Source organism: Anopheles maculipalpis, chromosome 2RL (genome assembly GCF_943734695.1).
Source record: "Anopheles maculipalpis chromosome 2RL, idAnoMacuDA_375_x, whole genome shotgun sequence".
NCBI classification, from domain to species: Eukaryota; Metazoa; Arthropoda; class Insecta; order Diptera; family Culicidae; genus Anopheles; species Anopheles maculipalpis.
In genome coordinates, this window is record NC_064871.1 from 31,356,565 (window position 1) to 31,374,730 (window position 18,166).

At 45.1% G+C, this 18,166-nt stretch overlaps 1 protein-coding gene across 2 annotated transcripts; it reads right to left on the reverse strand.

Moving 5' to 3' along the window:
- Window positions 1-2,277: 2,277 nt before the first annotated feature.
- LOC126558802 (protein obstructor-E) lies at window positions 2,278-16,790 on the reverse strand. 2 transcript variants are annotated; one of them, XM_050214872.1, is made up of 5 exons: window positions 16,719-16,790; window positions 6,120-6,329; window positions 5,073-5,261; window positions 4,776-4,986; window positions 2,278-2,412 (listed from the first exon to the last, which is right to left on the reverse strand). In XM_050214872.1, exons 1-5 carry the CDS (start codon window positions 16,759-16,761, stop codon window positions 2,358-2,360), a joined length of 708 nt encoding a protein of 235 aa, XP_050070829.1. In that variant the 5' UTR covers window positions 16,762-16,790; the 3' UTR covers window positions 2,278-2,357. The 2 variants fall into 2 exon arrangements, with proteins under 2 accessions (XP_050070829.1, XP_050070828.1); XM_050214871.1 differs by lacking the exon at window positions 2,278-2,412 and adding an exon at window positions 4,001-4,146.
- Between the last annotated feature and the right edge of the window lie 1,376 nt (window positions 16,791-18,166).

Below are 18,166 nucleotides of genomic sequence, written 5' to 3' on the forward strand. Positions count from 1 at the left end.
AGCAACAATAGATACATTTCCTGAATGGTAATTCCGATTGCTTCTAATACTTTCATGTTAACATCCCACATCAGTTCGTAGTTGATTGGCAACTGTGTCAGCATTAGAATTAAAAATTTGAAACAAATGCATTCTAAAGTTATGTTAAATTCTTTCTTAGCTTCAGACGGATTTAGAAAAAGTCTTTCAAACCTGTTCTATCGATGAAAAACCTTTGGCAGCAAAGACAGTTAATTATTTTTAACGTAAAATTCTACAGCTGATCGAAAAAAGTCAAGTATTTTCTCTGATAAGCTTTTCTTCTTCATTTCTAGTTGAAGTGCTAAAAATTTTCCTACCACAAATAGCTTACCTCACATGAAATAAAGCAATCAGCGTGCCGCAGTTAATCGCAAAACCAGCAAAACATCCTGACAACTGATCCGGATCCGTTACGTGCATAATGAGATAAGCGCCTTAAATCCAATACGGAGGTCAGCAAACCAGCCAATAAAACGTTTAAGAAGTCAGGAACGATTTCAATTACGATTTATACATAAAAGCGGCAACGACGACGACGGCAATGTCGACGAATCGTTACGACCGGCGGACAAGTTATCGCCCATCAAACACCGATGCCGTAAGCCACAATGTCGCCGTTGCACGGACTCCGCAACCACAAATCGGTCACGGGGGACAAATTATTCGCGTGCCCGCGTATTTTTGTGCCGTGTTTTCTCCGGCAACCGGTAACGAGCTTATCTACCATCTTGCGTGCCCATGCCCGGGCAACCGAAGGGACACCCCCCCCCCCCCCCCCCCATCAACGCGCGGTTGCCATGATTTTGGCCACGAATGTCCTGCGGTGAGGGTTTTTTCCCCATGGTAACCTTCCCTACCGGTCGACCAGTGCGGTTCGATAAACACGCTCACGCCGTCGATTCGAAAATGTGTTTGTGAGCGGGACAAAACAAAACGACAAAAATAAAGCGTTTGAAAGTAAAATACACGCGTTGCGTACAACCATCGCCTACATTGGCACCATACAAAGCTCACACGCGCCGACGTCCAACAGGTATTCTACCTACTCTCGTGGCAATAAAGTATGTATTTATAAAATTTAATAACAAGATTTTTGCCCTTTCCAGTCAACCGCTGGCCTGCCAGGCTTTTTCCTGGACTTGTTTTAGGAAGGAATTTTCTGATCTGGTAGTGTAAAGAGCCCAAGTGGTTTAGAGCAATCACGATAGAACTTCCCGGTACGCAGTCTGCAAGCGTAGGCGTACAAGTGTGTTTGGGTGTGTGTTTTTGGTATGTGAAAACTTCAACTTATTTCAATGCTGCCGAAGAATTGTTCCATAAACAACAACACCAACCTCTGTGGGTAATAAACAAATTCCTTTGCACTAGCAACTGTCGGTTATGGTAAATGATTTCTTGATTTGAATTTCCATGCCTGCGTGTCAGCTTTTCGCTTCAATCTCGAATTGTTTTGGTTTTAAGGATTTTCTCATGAAACTGTGCACCGCTTTTAGAAACAGTGGTGACTATTTGATGTTCTCTGTTCGATAAATTACGAGTTGTGTGGAAGAAAATATTGGCAGTTTTTCACGACAGCAAATATAATTTCGTCTCTACTACATTCATATTATTTGTTTATTTTTATGCAATTAATGAGAAAATTTTTGAAACTAATATATTTATGATGAAGACGATATGTGCGGACACAGTTTGCAAGTAAAGGTAGGTGTCGATCAAGGCAACAGAATATTTCAAACTACGAATGACGTGGTTCGATAGGATCGATTGATCAGATATATAAATCGCAATTAAAGGAAGGCGGGCTGATCAAGGTGCAGGAAAGCAATGTCGGAAGAGAAGATATGAAGATATGAGACGTGCCTAAAAACGCAAAACTCAATAATGGTGTCCATCTTGAGTGGAGTGGAAATTGAGCGAAAGGATAAAGCTTCATCTACAAATTGTTCTAAATGTAAAGAATATTTCAGTTCTGCTGATAAAAAAGAATATTAAATTAAATTTTACGATAAAACTATTCTTCAGCATCCTGAATTACTGTCATAAAGCTTGGAGCCGTCGACTCTAGCCTGGTCTAGTTTATAATTGAAAATAATTTTGGGATCCACTGAATCTTTGTCACCTACCTATGCCATGAAGCACATGGCAAAGAAGGATAGGAAACATGTAAATTTTCTATAATATAAAATGCTGCAGTAATTTCATATTAAAACATAAGCCAAAAAGAAAACAACGATACAATATACTGTTTTCTACACGTTTTTATTAAAAAGATTTTCTCACGGAGGCTCACGGAAATAACTTACACTCGATCGTGCTTACACGCTAATGACTACCACTTAATATCCTTTCTTCTGAAGGGCCTTGATGTCCTGATCGCCGTAGTAGTCCTCGCTGTAACAATCGAAATGTTGTATTAGAACATGTTTTATTTGATTTTTTAACGCCCAGAAAATCACACGACAAATCGAAAACAAACCCACAATTCACCGAATCATTAGATAAGAACATCCGGACTAAAGAATGCTTGAGTGCCGTGTACAAGTTTAAGAGGAGTAAAAGGGCATAATGTCATCGAGTAATAAACAGAAATGGTTAAAAGATGAAAAAAGTTAGAAAAAAAAACACACACACACATTCTCAGAAAAGTCACACGAGCTTACCCGTTAGTAATCAAAAGTTAGCAAACAGTAGTGAAACAAACGCCACAAAACGAAAAACAAATCATTAAAGGTCAAGGACAGAAACAGCACAAAGAACCAACCGTTAAATCCAATTGCACATGATCAAGGGTGGAGTGAAGAGATTAAACAAACGACAGGGCGGGTGAGAATAGAAGGATGGATGATTGGTTTTGTTTTTAAGTGGTTTTAAAGATTTTTTTTATTAATGTTTCTTTTTCTGTTTGTTTTGTTGTTCTAATGCTCTAAATTAAGCGCTTTTCTCGTCTCTCTATCTCACACTCTCTCTTTTTCTCTCTCACAACAGTCAGACTCTTTTCTTCTGCTTAACAGACTGGGTGCAGTTTCGCGAACAGTACAAACGAGCCGAACGGTGTCCTTTCGAATCAAAACGATCCGACCATTTTGCAATCCAATCGCTGTTTACGCTGAGGGTAATCTCGGTTTGCAGCTGTTGACCGGTAGGCAAACAGGCTAGTTTGTGTGCGGATGCAAAAGAAAGTTGCTTTTCTTATAGGCATAGCTCCGGGAAATTTATAATTGGGTAACCACATTAGGAAAAAGGAAAGCATCAAATTGTCGCCCAAGGAAGGCTAGACCAATACAAAGTCTTCGGAAGAAGTTGTTCGTTGAATCACAAGCCGTCAGGCAACAAGAAATTTAGCAAAAAAAAAAAAGTTATCAAAAGTTGCATGGATGTACCAGGTACCACCGAGGTGTCCTGATGAAGGAGAATTTCATTTACGTCACGGTGCACTGATAGATCACGAACACAACTCAACAATACGTTCTGAGTTTGGTTGTGAAAAGTGCGTTCAAGTGCGTCATATGAATGGCTAAGATTTAATCGAAAAGTGAGGTTAGGAAACACATTCTCCGTTCTCAGCTTTTAAAGTTTTCTAATCAACAAGGGATTTAGCCCCTTAACTATTCTGGCTCAAGCTGAATGTTTGTTGAATGTCTGGGTGTGTGCCTTCCTGGACGATTGTGTTTTGTTTTTCCTGGTGAGCTGGTAGGAAAGTTTAAAGTGAATGTTTTTGTCCGCCTCGAGATCCTCCCAGGAAGTGCGTCTCTATCGCTCTCTACATTTCTCTCATACCTCGTCTAGCTTCAGCTTTCGTCTTTGTTCGATATAGTGCGCCCTGCCATCAGTTCTGTATCGGCTATCGGTATCCCTAACGTTTAATCCTGTTTTGATGTTCCTTTTTTGTTCTCTCGCTGATTCCCTCTCACGTTATCTAGTTTTTCTACTACACTGTTCCCCTCTTTTTCACTCCCTTGCTCTTCCCTCAGTACCCCTTCTTAGTTGCTGTCCTTCGCAGCCGGACGGTTCGACTTAACGTTAGCTTTGGGGGAGGCAGGCGCACCACCGGACTGGAGGGCTAGACCGGCAAGGAGTTCGCTCTTGCGGATGCTTTTCAAGTCCAAATCACCGTAGTAATCTTCGCTGTTGGGGTGTAAGGGGTGTGAGATTAGATGAATGGTTAGAGAAAGAAAGAATTAAAGATTATACATTCGTCTGGCGGGAAATTGGGATGACACGTGATACGTGTGTCGGAAAATCATTACCATTACATTCAACTTCCCCTGAGGGGTTATTATGGGAGAAACGGAGGACGAGGAGGAAACTTTTCGCCGAAATGGTGTTTTTAGTACAGTAAGGTATGTGTGTATGAGGGTTTTTGGTTCGAGTGCGTGTGACGCACTGGTATGTTTAGTCAGGTTGAATAGAAAATGAGCTTAACTTTGCATGCCGTATGGGAACCGGAATTTCTCTTCTTTGATGTTAAACCTGTCAGGTACGATGGTGGTTACTGGTTCGTCTGCTTCCGACACGAGAGCACCGTCGATTGGCCGTGTGTGTCCGGGAAGCAGACGTAACGGTTTTTGAAAGTTATTGATTAAATGCCAAACAGTTTCCAAAAGCACAAACACCCAAAAACGTAGCTCAATTGAAAGGGGAGCAGGGATTTCCAGGGAAGTTACCATAGTTGGTGAAAATCACCACCAAAAAATATATATAAATAAAAACCAAAGCACACACACACACACGCTGGTATACAGCGGAATGCTTACCATCCGGGAACGTCCTCGGGATCTTCGCAGTTGCCAGTACCGTCAGCATCACCGATCTTGAAGACGGTTCCAATCGGGCAACCGTACTCGCGGGCAACTCCCTCCAGACAGATGTAGTACTTGCGGCAGTCCTCGGGGTGTGCATGTCGCGAGAAGGATCCAGCATTGGAGATCTCACCGGCAGCCGGGCAGGCGAATCCATTTGCTACTTCTATGAGAGGGACGGATCGAGGTGTATTTTTTTTTTTTTTAGTGAGTGAACCATACCTTGGAGTGATCGGAATATGAAAAACTTACCTTCGTTCTTGCACTCTGGCACCTGGTCGGCCCACATACAGACGCGGGCTTCACGATCGTAGGCGAGTCCGGGCGAGCACTGGTAGCGCGAGGCTTCACCGTTCCAGCAGTTCCAGAACACGTCGCACTTGGCGGCATCCGCAAAGATACCATACAGACGCTCACAGTGTGGGGTGGAGATCGGAGGTTCTGGAAGGTGAGATGAGAAGTGGTTAGGAGGATTTTCTTTGACGATAATTTTCTGTTTTCGAAAGGTTATTTTGAGAAAATTTATCAGCTATTTAGCTGCAGTGAAGGTCAATACCAGTCAATCTTTATTTTTGAAGCTAGTTAATATAATTATCCAGTTGACTGGCTTTGAACAAATTGAAGGAATAGCAAAAATGCAACACCTGCATTGACATGAATGTTCAAACTTTGCACAAATTCCAAAAGTTCAAACAATAGGTTGTAGAAACCAAGCGCGATTGATAGCTTTTTTAGCAGTAAAAAAAATATGCTGTATAATGTATTTCTCATGCTTTTTTCCAGGATTTGATTTAAATTTACAGCGATGGAGTAAGCGTACAAAGTTTTCCAATAAAACGTATCATATGCATTCGTTGCATCCGATGCTGTATTAAACCATTGCTAAAACCATTTCACTGGCGGCTTCTGGAAAGGCAAAAGAAGCCATCCCAAAGCATTTAATTTCACCGCTTTTGTTCAGCATCAGAAATAATGCCACGCCACAGCTTAATAGTGCGGTTAGCATTGTGCACACGTGTTATCGCAATCGTATGTTTGAGTGTGCGTTTGTTTTAGTACATTCCGACTATTCTCTAATACTGCCCAAGCCTTCTACAACGCAGCATGTTTAATTAGTCCGATTGGTTCGGTATGGCAATTTCTCGGCAGCAAACCAAATTTTCCCAACAGTACACCTGTCCATGCCCTAAACCAGGAAGAACACGTCAAACCGGACGGACGGTCAACATGTGAACCGTGGCCGAACCGTGGTTCGTGCAGGTGGCGAAATGAGAATTTGGAAACTTCAATAGTAATTACCTAGCTGGGTGCGGTCACCGCAGTCAACGTTGTGCAGGTAGTCGCAGTTCTCCGTCAGATATTTGGAGTCTGTCGCGTCGAACGCGAGACCGTTGCCGCACGTCTTCAGTTCGGCCACGTTGTTGTCACATTTCCAGTACTTGTCGCAGGAGCTGTGATGCGGGTAGAAGCCGAAATCATCCGGACACTTAAAGCTCTCCTGAGCAACGGCTGTGAAAGCAAGAAATAATAGTTAGTTGATTGTCAATTTTCCCCAGGCAGCATTGTCGAGCAGTAACAGCAGCCAGCTGAACAGAAAACGAAACAATTGAGCACCGTATAAGTTTGTGTATATAATTTTCCCATTTCTCCTTGAATTTCCAAACAAACGGATTTTATTTACTCATTTTTCTTTTGCCTTATCGCGTTTGTTGCAGCGTGCCTATTACTTCAGGAACACAATTTGAATGTTACGTCAGGTGTTGCGGAGGCGTTAGAAACACACAACAAAAAAGGAATAGGACCTAAGCCATCTCTACTGGGGTATGCTCTCGGCAGCTCGAGGTGATATGATTGGTGTCATTTTTCAAACAACCAACCGTCGTCCCTTTTATTTCGTTTTTTTTTTGGCACGCTAGGCCGCAATAAATATTCTCAGCCCACCTGCCCCATGCCTTGCCGGCCAGGGTCCACGGATGATGAATCGTTCCGAGTGCCGAGCGTCATCGTCAAAACCGCAAAACTGGTACGGTTCCGTGATCAGGTGAATGATTTGTGACCTGTCGGATTTGGGAAGGTGTGTGCGCAGGGATCTCATTTTTTAGATTCACTAGTTTCATCACTTTTGGCCTGTGAGTGTCGGCTTGTTCTCATCTATTTCGTCCTCATCTTTGCCACCTCGAAAGGACACACCTAGGTTTGGGAAAGATCTATCATAGCTTTCCCTGTGCTTTTTTGTTCTTAGTTTCTGGTGACTGTAGAACTGATTCTAAATATACTGGCCAGTGATCGATTTGCTTAGGCTTTTTGCTACCGGTACGAGTACATCCATTTTGTCGTACCCCGTTGTGGTTCATGATTAATGAACTCATCTTCAAAATCGTCGAGCTGTCCGGTGTGAAGATTAAAATTTGACACGAATTCGCAGCCCGGCGTGTCCGGCGGTGGTGTCCCATGGCTACCAAAAAGCGATGGCATTTAGCACGTTAGTAATCTCGCCGGAGCGCTTTACCCCCACTCATAAATCCTACCGTCGCGCGGTAATCAGTTTCGCTTCGCACCAAAAACCAAATGTTACGAGAGGTTTTGTCGGTGGGAAAGCTAGCATAACCACAACTGGTCACAGAAACAGCATAACTGTCCATGACCTTCCCATGGGGATAAGGTGGATAGTGAGGGGAAACGTGGTGGGACAACCGGATGGGTTGGGTATATTAACTTCGATGACAGCCGTACCGGCGATACTTCTGTTCCCGCTACCGGAACCTGCACTCTTTCCCTGTCCAGCGTCTGAATCTGGTGGAACCGAATCGTTTTGAATCAATAAATTTCCCCAACCCATCAGCAGTGTTTGGTCATCGTAAATTTCGTACGCGATAATAATTACACCGTAATTGCCATTATTTTTATCACCGCAAATGATCTTTAATTTATGCAACGGACGGCAAGTCGATGGTCTCTCCGCTGCTCCACGCATGCGGCGTGTTGGCATTACAGTACGATTCGATTAACAGTTTGTCATTCTCGATCTCGAAACGGAGTTGACAGGTAGGGTTGTCGATAGGCTCGAAAGGTCTAAAATAGTAATGCGTTTTTTTCTTTGTTATGCAAATTTGTTGCTGGATTAGCAAAAGCATGGTTCAGAAAATGTAAAAGTTAGATTATTTTGTCGACATTCAAAACATTTCATATGTCTAACTCATGTTCCTATGTAAGCATTGAAAAAAATCACATATTTGTAATGTTCTATGACCATTTATCAAATTTAAAGTATGAAAAGTTTTCTTTTTGTTTGTTTTGTTCAGGCTCTTTGTTTAGGCTTTAGAGTAAAAAGCATTATATTATTTTTTGTGCTTCAGAAAAGCTTCACAGATAATTTTGTAAAATAAATATTTTTCAAGATAAAATAGCAAATATTCTCTAGCCTTTGATAGTTGAGATCTCTCGGTAGTTTCAAGCACACTGAGGGTGAAGAGCTTCTAGAATGCGTACTTTAGCGAGAGCGTCAAGATGGACAGAGTTGGTCGTAAGGACAGAGCTGTCCAGTAAAAGCATAGCATCAAAATGAGAACATACCGAAGGTAGATTTTCTGTGTGTGATCAAAGGGAAAGGCAACCTTGTGAGTTCAAAATTACAGTATGAGAACACAGCTTCATAGTGAGGAAGTAGTATTGTCTTGAGAAAATTTCATTTAACCTTTCTTTTAAATATATTTGGGCACGTAACGCTTAAGCCAAGGTTTAAAAAATGGACTTCAGGATGGTTAACATAAAAAAATGCAGTTTTGAACACAACTGCTTACGTGACTTTTTCTAAAAACTTGGCTTTTGAATAAAGCTCATGCTTAAAATCATGATTCTTCCATCGTCACTCGTTGATGATGTAATAATCTTCAGAGAAAGAGCATTGGGATGTCATTTAAATCCATCCCAACCATAAACAAAGCAATGTATCGTTCCTTCGCTTTGAAGGTGTAAATCAAAACCAAAAAAAAAACCCAGCAGATCACTCATTAAAAGTCACTCGGTTAAATAATCATCTGGTTTTGTTGTCTTTTTTTCCTACAAAACTCTTACCTATTTTCACTTATCACTTCTGTTGACCAACTGCCCCACAAGCCTCGTGCGATGTTTTTGGTCACGGTGCGTAATCACACACGACGCTTAGTGTGCCATCATCAGACACGTATAAGGTCGTGATTAGCGAGGGAACGCCATACCACAGCCGTAACCGAATTTCGTACCCAACCCATAAGGGACACACAGGTTGGTTCGTGCTGTGTGTTTTCGGGAGGACCGCAGTAGGGCTTTTGCTGCCATTGCCTAATCACTCGTGGTTAATTAGTTTAGTTAAGCAGCAAATAGCCCGTACGATCGTCCGCCCCATTAAGACCCGTGCACACCGAGATAGCTGCACGGTAAATACGGACGGGTTTTGTGGTGTGGCATAACGCAATCGTTGAGCAATGTGGGTAAGCTTTCGTTTTCACACTCGGTTCCCGTTTTTACGAGGCGCGATCTAATTTGATCTTTGGTTTCGCTTTTGCGGCTTGCCGTGATGCTTCGCAGTCGAAAATAGCCTCCACGGCAGCTTCCACCAGCGAGGTTGGGGAAATGGGAAATCCTACTTCCACTCGATCGGCCATTCACTTTCTTGGCGTGCGGCATATGCCAAAGCTAACCAAGAAGTAAAAATAAACCTGCCGGGCGTTCAATTTCATTTCGTTGCGGGTGGATTTTCCACCATTTTGAATTACCAGCGTGCTTTGCGCCGTGGTTGTGGTAATGTTTGTTTTGCATACGCTACCGGGGTTCAATGAACGTTACACCGGTGGTGGTGATTTATCTGCTAATAGCTAATAGACCGATCGCGTGCAGTTTTTTGTTGCTCGTAATGGTTCTTTGGAAAACGAGGGTGAACAAGACAGAAGTTGACGATGACCCAAGAGAAGAAAAAGAAATAAACGGAAGCACATAGAAGTTGAAGCTCAAATTTCGATTCGAATGATTAGGTGCTTCCATCGAGCATCGTCAGGTAGGGGTTTCTGCTTGAACCGCCTTTATGGAAAAAGAAAGAAGTGTGGAGAGCCCATTCGAGACCTTCCTACTCTGTCTGCCATTTCTTTGAGCATTGGCCTTCTTGCGGGCCATTGCACTCGGCCAGAGATGCGTTTCCTCTCCCACACAAGCCTAACCAAGTGTTTGGTTTCCATGTTGACCATGAACAGTTTTTATTATAATTGCTTGCACAGCGTTGCGCCTCTTGAGGTGATTCCCCTTTTTTATGCTCGCTCGAGCACACATAATGGGCGCTTCGTGATGCTGTGCACACGAAGTACAGTTAATTATAGCTCGAAAGTGAAATCGTTTTTGCAAATCACTTACAGCACACCAGAGAGTGGATAAACTCTCGCTTTTATCACGCTGGTAAACGGTGCACATATTGGAATTAAATTTAGTTTTGAAAGGTAGAGAAGCTTTCCCTCAAAACCTTATCCTTTACTATGTGGATCCTGATCACCTTTACTGATCAACCAAACTCAAACCAATCGTGGTCGATCTTTTGCATGAACCATAAGTCACCGTCTGATACGGTAATGAGGTTTCGTGAACGTTTCACGTAATAGCAGCATAACCAAACATTCCAATGCTCCTTTTTTACTTCACCAAGATTGGCGCTGCCTAAACGAGTCTTCCAGCCTGTCCTGATAAGATCAGGACAACAAGCAAAGGGAACCCTTTATCCGCAATTATAGTAAGGGAGGTTCGAACTCGCAACGACAAAAAAAAAACCGCGTGTAACGAAGGCCCATTTTTGAACCGTGCGACAACAAAGCGCGACATAAAGCACGCTGATTATCCACATTGTTATCCGGGATGTTATCAGCGCGGCGCCCCGTAGGCATTTGTCGAGAATAGGGAGAATTTTCTCCCTCAAGAAGCAGATTGTAAGCAAATGTTTTTCCAGGTTACGCAAGGACGGTGCAGGCAGCGGAAGCAGGCAGAAATCTGTCAATATTTATACCAACCAAACGGGGTCTGCTTTTTCCGAAGGCTTGGATCATGTTTTTCCTGCTTTATTTTTGTTTTGCAAGCAACACACTTGTTCAAGAGTGCGAAGGGTAAGAAGGATCAAACTTGTGTTCCAAGCGCATCTAACGCACCCGAACAACAATGGGTTGTTTGTAAGGAAAAACGCTTTTTCCCCTACCTTCCCGGGGAGACACACACACGCACAGCGCTGTTTCGCAATTTCGCCGACCTAATATTGTCTTGGAAAGCACACGCGTGGCAAACCGTTAAGCGTTTTTCCTTGTGATGGTGGGTGGGTAACGGCAACACATGGAAAGCAAAACGCCGATGCCGAGTTGTCGGTGTAATAAACGTTTATTATCCTGCACCGTTTGGTAGGAAAATAAGAAAAACACGCACCGGGTTATCAGGCACCGAACCGAACGCCGATACTGTTCGCAAGATTTGAATTTAAACGATTGTTTGCTTTGTGTGAATCGCAAAATGGCCTAGGGTTGGATGGAGGTAATGTGGGTTGGCGTGGCGTCGGTGTTTAGATAAACGACGAATGCTATTCCGATCCGGAGTTTGCCCGATGCTGGGTGGAAAATTAAATGACATCAAGATTTTGGTGGTAACCTGCAGCATAATCACGCCCATGTGATTGTGATATGTAATTTTCCGATTTCGTATCTTAAATACTGTTTGCTTTTCATAACCATGCCGAGTAGATTGCAGCCATTGTGAAGGAAAGCATGGTTCAGTTGCGAACTACCAGTATAAAGAGGTCAGTCTGCCCCATCACCTATAAGCCTTGCTATTTGGCTTCTGAACCCACGAATAAACGTTCACCGATTACTGCATCAATATCTGCGGATTTTGCGAATACACGCGCATAGCCCCTAAAGGTATGCAAGCTGCAGCTGCACGGGATTGATTACTGAATCGCGAGGAAATCCTGACCGTCCATAGGTTAAAGGGTTAGCACGGTGTAGTTTGCGTTAGAGGGTGGAATTTATGTGCGACATTTCAATCGCTATTTTACGATTTGCGAATCCAACCGAACACCGACCAGTACGCTGCACCATCCATGTTCTGTGCACTGGGCGCTCAACGTCAAACAATGCTGCTTTGCTACACACGGACAAGATGTGTAGCACGCGTTAATGGACAGTAGAATTTAATTAACACATAAATAAACCTCTGACCGTGCCTGGGGTGGGAGCTGGATATTGATGCAGGGTGTAGAAGGACTTTAAGAAATTATGGACACTGCTCCGTACATACGAAGTTGGATGCTTGAAGGTTTTGTCTAACGTTGACTAAGTTTCCAGGAGGAAGAGAGGTGGCATTGCATGTAACATGACTCTGTCACAGGATGGACTGTTAATAAATCTCCTGCTTTCCCGTTGATTCCTGCCAACCCACCTGGGTTTATATGCACGTCATTAAAATGCACCATGTCGACATGCGACATTCACTCGTAACTATCGGACACAACACAAGCGGCAACAAGGCACCTTGGGTTTTGCTGAGCTCATTGATCTCTTTTTGCGTTCCGGAAAGCAGAGGAAAAAGATGTTGGACCTGATCCAAAACGAATCGACTAGAAAGTGAAAGTAGTAGCGAAGAGTATGCAAACACACAAAGCAAAATGTGCCAGAATACAACAACAGCCAAAACGTGGTGCAGGAGTGGCTCCAGGAACTCGGCTCCACAGAGCTTCCACATAGCTTAGGTAGGTGTTTCTTTTCAGTTTTGTTAATGAATTGCAAAATTCGATCGTCCGTTTACAGACCAACGGTATGAAGGGATAAGAAACCGTGAGAAAGAGCAAGCGAAAGCATAAGCCAGGGTTGCTCGATTATCGAAGATCGAAATTCGATTGCATAACAGTGTGCGCCAGAGCACACTCCCAGCAGCACCCACCGCCAGATGTCCGAAAAACCAGTCCCGGGAGATTCGATAACGGTAGCCACATGGATGGAATGTGGTTGCAGATGGTGCTGTGCTGCTGCAACTCCTTCCCGTGGTGGAACACAACACAACCCAGTGGTGACACAATCGCACGATTATGTCACATCACCTCCACGCCTCGCCAGAAGATGAAGTTTTGGCCTGATCTCGTGATCCTTCCCGTACGTGAGGAGCACACACACGCTACACCCGCAGGCAGTTCACCTTCGCTCAACCTACACGGAGGGGAACAGACATGCTGAGTAGGTGAGTAAATAAAATCGATTATGAAAGCTGTCCGGACTGAATGGAATTTGAATATTGACATCAGGACGGTTGTGACACCAAAGTTCAGATCCAAAACAACACAGCAGCATCTCTTCAGATGTGTTTTTAAAGCCTGGCCTGGTGATATTTCTGGGCCAAGTTCAGCTATCTGGAGGGCCTCTAATAGCTATCAACGGTCACTAGTCAGCCTAGCCGCTTGGTAATTATCGGACGCACGCATTTCACCGTGTGGTGCAGCTTGCGCAATTAGTGCGCTTCCGTTGGCATTACTTTCTAAATCGAAACATCCGTCACGATCCGATGAAGGTCAGCCGCGGTTGCAGCAGTACCCGATGATGAGGTGGGCAACAATCTTGCTTGCTCTACATTCGCCAGTACGCCACTTGCTGCAAATCAAGTTCATGCTGGGTATTGCGTTCCCGTTACCAAGGGATGTAACTTTGGAAAGGATGGTTCATAAACGGGTCTTGGTCTTGCCAATTACCCAGAGCCAAAGAGATGGGTTACGATTATGGTGTAAAAGCAAGTCGATATGTTCCAGTTTTATAAAAAAAACAAGCTCGCTAGGGAAGGGCCTGACAATATAGAACTGTTTGCAGAGAGTAAAGCCATAAACTAGAGCACAATTGAAAGTAGTGTGCCCTTTTGTCAATTGGTAAAAGGATCGCCATCACCCGATCGAGTAAAACAGACATTATTCAGTGTATGTGAAGGTCAACTATCGGTTCGATCGGGCTGAGTAACGAAGTTCAGATTTTCGAAAGGTCTTCGACAGGCCACAACGCATCGCAACTTTCAACGGTCCGTTCAATGTCAATGCACACTGGCACACTGGATTGCTTTATGTCACCGCAAAGCTAACGGAAACACGCTGCTCTCTGGTTGGGCAGCACGCAATGCTTCAAGCTAGTAGGACAATTACTTATATTCGCAAGATTATCGGACGTCACAAAATTAACTAATTTTGTCACGATTTTTCCAAAGGAAATGGACACTCACACTCGTGTCTGTCGGCGGGATCTGTCAATGAACTCAAGTGAAGCGGAGGTTCCATCCATCACACGTATGTCACACATTTTTAGTGTACTCCTCTTCTTACATCAGTCGACTGTAGTACAATAACTAGCCGTATTCTTGACTCACCAGTTCGGTGATGGATACGCGTGGTCACACGGACCACGCAGTACGTGAGCGGAATGTGAAATGGAAGCGCAACTACATTTTAATACCCCGAAGCCCGAAGTGCAAAGGATCCGCCGGTGGAATACTAATCGGCGTGACGATTATCTAACGGGCCGATACGTGTTGAGTAAGAGAAAGGAGAAACGATGAAAATAAAACAGCCAGCCAGCGTTTGGTGAAGATTTCCGCCCGTTGGTACAAGATTTTCGACTTCGAATTAGTCCCGATAATCTCATTATTTGAGCTGATTTCATTGACCGGGCGACGATACGCGTGTGTGCGGGGGAGAATTTTGATTCGCTGTAATTTGTGATGGAAAGTCGTGCTCGGAAATCACAATCACTGATGACTGATGGCTGTCTTTCGTTCAGGCCCCTTGAACTGAACCAGCCGATTGTTTCGGTGCACCATGATTAATTAACGCACTCGGTCGGCAAAAGCAGACTGGCATCTCCTACCGATACCTCCATCCTTCCTGTACCCCGGGACGAAGGTGTTTTGCAAGTGTAATTCAATTAAGCGTCCTTGATGGGGCGTGCTTACCCAGCGAGTGGGCCCATCACGCTGACAGGACGAAGCAGCGTCTTTCAGGATGCTGAAATTGCGCCTGTCGTCTCAAGTAAGTACACTCGCATACAAACCGCGGTCGTCTGTCATCAGATTCATGGTCTCGCAAGCATCCGAGCCAGGCTCAATCGGGGGAAAATCGAACCGCGGATCGTCGAACTATAATTAGAGTAATTGAACGCATCTCACAGTTCCAGCGGGGAGGGTGCGATACACAGCATCGAGTGAGAAGTGATGGATCGGTCGGCAAGGTATATGCCGCTTGCTGGAAGAGCAATTACCCGCTCGATAACGCTCCGTTGCTCCGTTGCTCCGTTCTTAGAGTTTCTTAGACTATAAACCGCCGAAAGCGATTATCCGCTTGTCCATGCCGGATGTCGGCAGGGAATTATTCAGTCTTCGCTAAGTGCCGACAACCTTGACCGAAGTCCGCCCAGCATGGGTTCGCTCACCAGCAAATGACAATATCGTTCAGTATTGCACAATCTGAATGTCGATGCACTTATCGTGACATTCGAGCAGTGCTGAAACTGCCGCCATGGCGCGTGTGACAGCATCGGTAATTAACCGATTGGACCACCCGTCGGGTAGTGCTCCATATATATTATCGGGATTTTCGGTGCATCGGTGAATCGATAAACGGTGGCCTTCCAAATTGCGTCCAATAGTCGGCATTTCAAGGATAGCCACCATGAATCAAAAGTGTCAACGAGATCGGTTTTTATTCATCGTGCTGTTATCTAGGGCACTCAGACACACTGCGAGCCACTAGTGTAAAGCGAAAAAATGGAGATGCTTTGCAACCACGCCCGTTCCGAAGATGGTGGGGAACCGTGAGAGGGAGTGTGTTGGGATTAATCCAACACGAGCAGACATTCTCGCTGCGTGGTAGCAACCGATCGCTGTATAGATGAATAAATTTCCCTTCTACCAATCTCATCCCCCAAACCCTCCAGATGGGGTGGAGAACCGGCTGACCTCGACTCATATTTCGAGAGAGAAGCCGAATGGTGCAGCCGAATCTTTCAACACCAACCCCAACCATATTCCGGGCCCTGGTGAGCAATCGAGTCTTCTAGATATCGCGCCAACAAGATCGTGTTTGATCCGAGCGCTTCTATACAGCGCTCGGCGCCGTAGTGCAAAACTCCGGTGCTCGTAAAAACCAGTTCCAAACGAAAGCGAAATTACTTTGCGCGAGATCAAAACAAGCTTGCCCTCGCTCAAGAACAGTTCGCGCCGCATGTACAGGGAGGCACCGTACCAAACTAGAGCAGCCACGGTGCTTGTGCAGCGCGAGTAGAGCTCACCGTTGCGTTACGTTTCCCTTTTGCAAGATGGCGCAGCCATCATGAAAGTGAGAGCAACCATGACGTCGTGTATGACGCGTTGGCGTATGCGCTCTGCCTATGTGTGTGGCTGTAACTATGACTTCCTGTTGCCGTTTCACTCTGCCGTGCGGTGCCGCGAAAGCGAAAGCGAAAACCCACCAAACATTCGCCACCACATTCTTGCGGTGGGCGAATTTCGCAAAGCAAAAATGACGACGACGACGACGACGAAGATCAAATGGAATGCTGCGAGCGTTTAGCTTGAACGATTGAATAAGTGATCGTACGTTCACGTTGGGGTTTGGGATGGTAGCCTTTTTGCGCTGTTAGGAGTTGCCTATTAGCTCAAGTCTTCATTCGGTTTTTGGACGAGATGAATTCGCTGAAGATTCGTTAAATACGGTTAGTGTCATATGTCACCATGTTCGATCACTAGGCAATCAAACCAAATGGAGATCGAATTGAACGAGTTCGTTTTTTCTGTTCTGCTGCTACTGCACAAGCCACAATTACTAGATACAGTGGAAGGTTGTAAGAAAAAACTTAGGTGTCTTGTTGTACGTACCGGCTCCGAAGAGTGCAACCACGAACACTATGCTATACTTCATTTTCTGTCACTGTTCTATTTCCGTTCGGAATGTTCGTTACACCACCAGGATTCTCGTTTTCGGGAGCTTTTCGCGAAAACTGTGCTTTCCTTTTCGTCACACAAACAATGTCACTCGAGTAAACGCTTCCACTTCTGTGATAGTAGTACGCACTGTTCTTGTCACTACCGTCACCGTTTGCACCGCGTATAATATAGCACAGCGTAACCCTAAAACAGAACCTTCTTCACGCTGCTTCTATGTATACTTCGCACCAGGACCTTACCGGTGTGCACGCTGCGAAACTTCCAACAAAACTGTATTAAAAGGCAATTTTACAATCGGTTTTTATACCCAAGGTAGGTGGAGGAGCGCATTTTCTGGTTCTTCTTGGGTGTCTTCGTCCTCCTGCCGGTGGTCGCCGCGTGCCGTCTCGCTTTGGCCTCACCAGAGAGGCCCCGGCAAGCGCACACGGCGCACACCAACACACCGGTACCAGCGTAGCACCGTTCGCGTTGGGTGTTGGGCCCCACTCCTTCTCGCGATCGCGATCGCGCGAGGCCCCAAGACGGAGTTCGACAGAAGGAGAGCGTGCACCTTCTTGCCTTGCGGTAATGTTGTTGTACCGCAATGTGTCGCGTACGTGAAGTGTGCGCGTTTTCATGTGCCAAAGGAGAGGGTGTGGGAGGTAGGTGGGGCTTTTCACTGCCCTTTTCTATCTGCAACCGAAGCTCCACCAAACCTTAGCCGTTTTTTTTTCCTTTCTCTCTAACGTGCTTTCCGTTCCTTCTGGTTCTCTGGTTGGTTCGACACCATTCATTCCGTGGCGTGTGTAGAAAGCCAACGGAACGGTTGTTGTAGTCGACGGCCCTCCTCTCCCTCGGTGCTCCGTCCCTACCTCTGTGCTCCGATTACCTGTGACGCCTGTGAGACTGCAACTCCAATTATCCCGAGCCACAAACGTCCCAGTGTCACTAAATACCTGTAAAGGCTCCTCTTTTTTTTCCTTCTGACACGCTCCGCACTCCAAACTGCGTTTGCCAACCAACAAGACCTACCCAAGAAGATGGAAGAGCTGGGCGCCCGTCTTAAAAAGGGCCTCTAAACACTGTTGTAGGTCGCGAATTGTGCGATTATCCCATCTCACTTACCCACCAACAAATAATCTTCTTCGGCGATGCGCATCACCATCTCCACAGGTCGAGCTTTTGGAAGGAGTGACTTCCCCTTGCATTCCCCCCCCCCCTCCACCACCATGAGCCACCACCAACCAGGGAACATAATTAGGAATTAAGCGGGAAAATGCCAAACACCACCTTCACCGCTTTCCACTTGTGACGGCAGCGTCGTCATCGGCTTATTACCAACCAACACCAACCAACCTTTCAAACCGTTGCCAGCACTGCACGGTGCTGGTATCGCTGGC

Coding starts and splice junctions, on each gene's coding strand:
- LOC126558802 (XM_050214871.1), bottom strand. CDS start 16,761: ATGAAGTATAGCATAGTGTTCGTGGTTGCACTCTTCGGAGCCG. Junction 4,987..5,072: donor GCCAGAGTGCAAGAACGAAG/GTAAGTTTTTCA, acceptor TCCCTCTCATAG/AAGTAGCAAATGGATTCGCC. Junction 4,147..4,775: donor CCCGAGGACGTTCCCGGATG/GTAAGCATTCCG, acceptor ACACCCCAACAG/CGAAGATTACTACGGTGATT.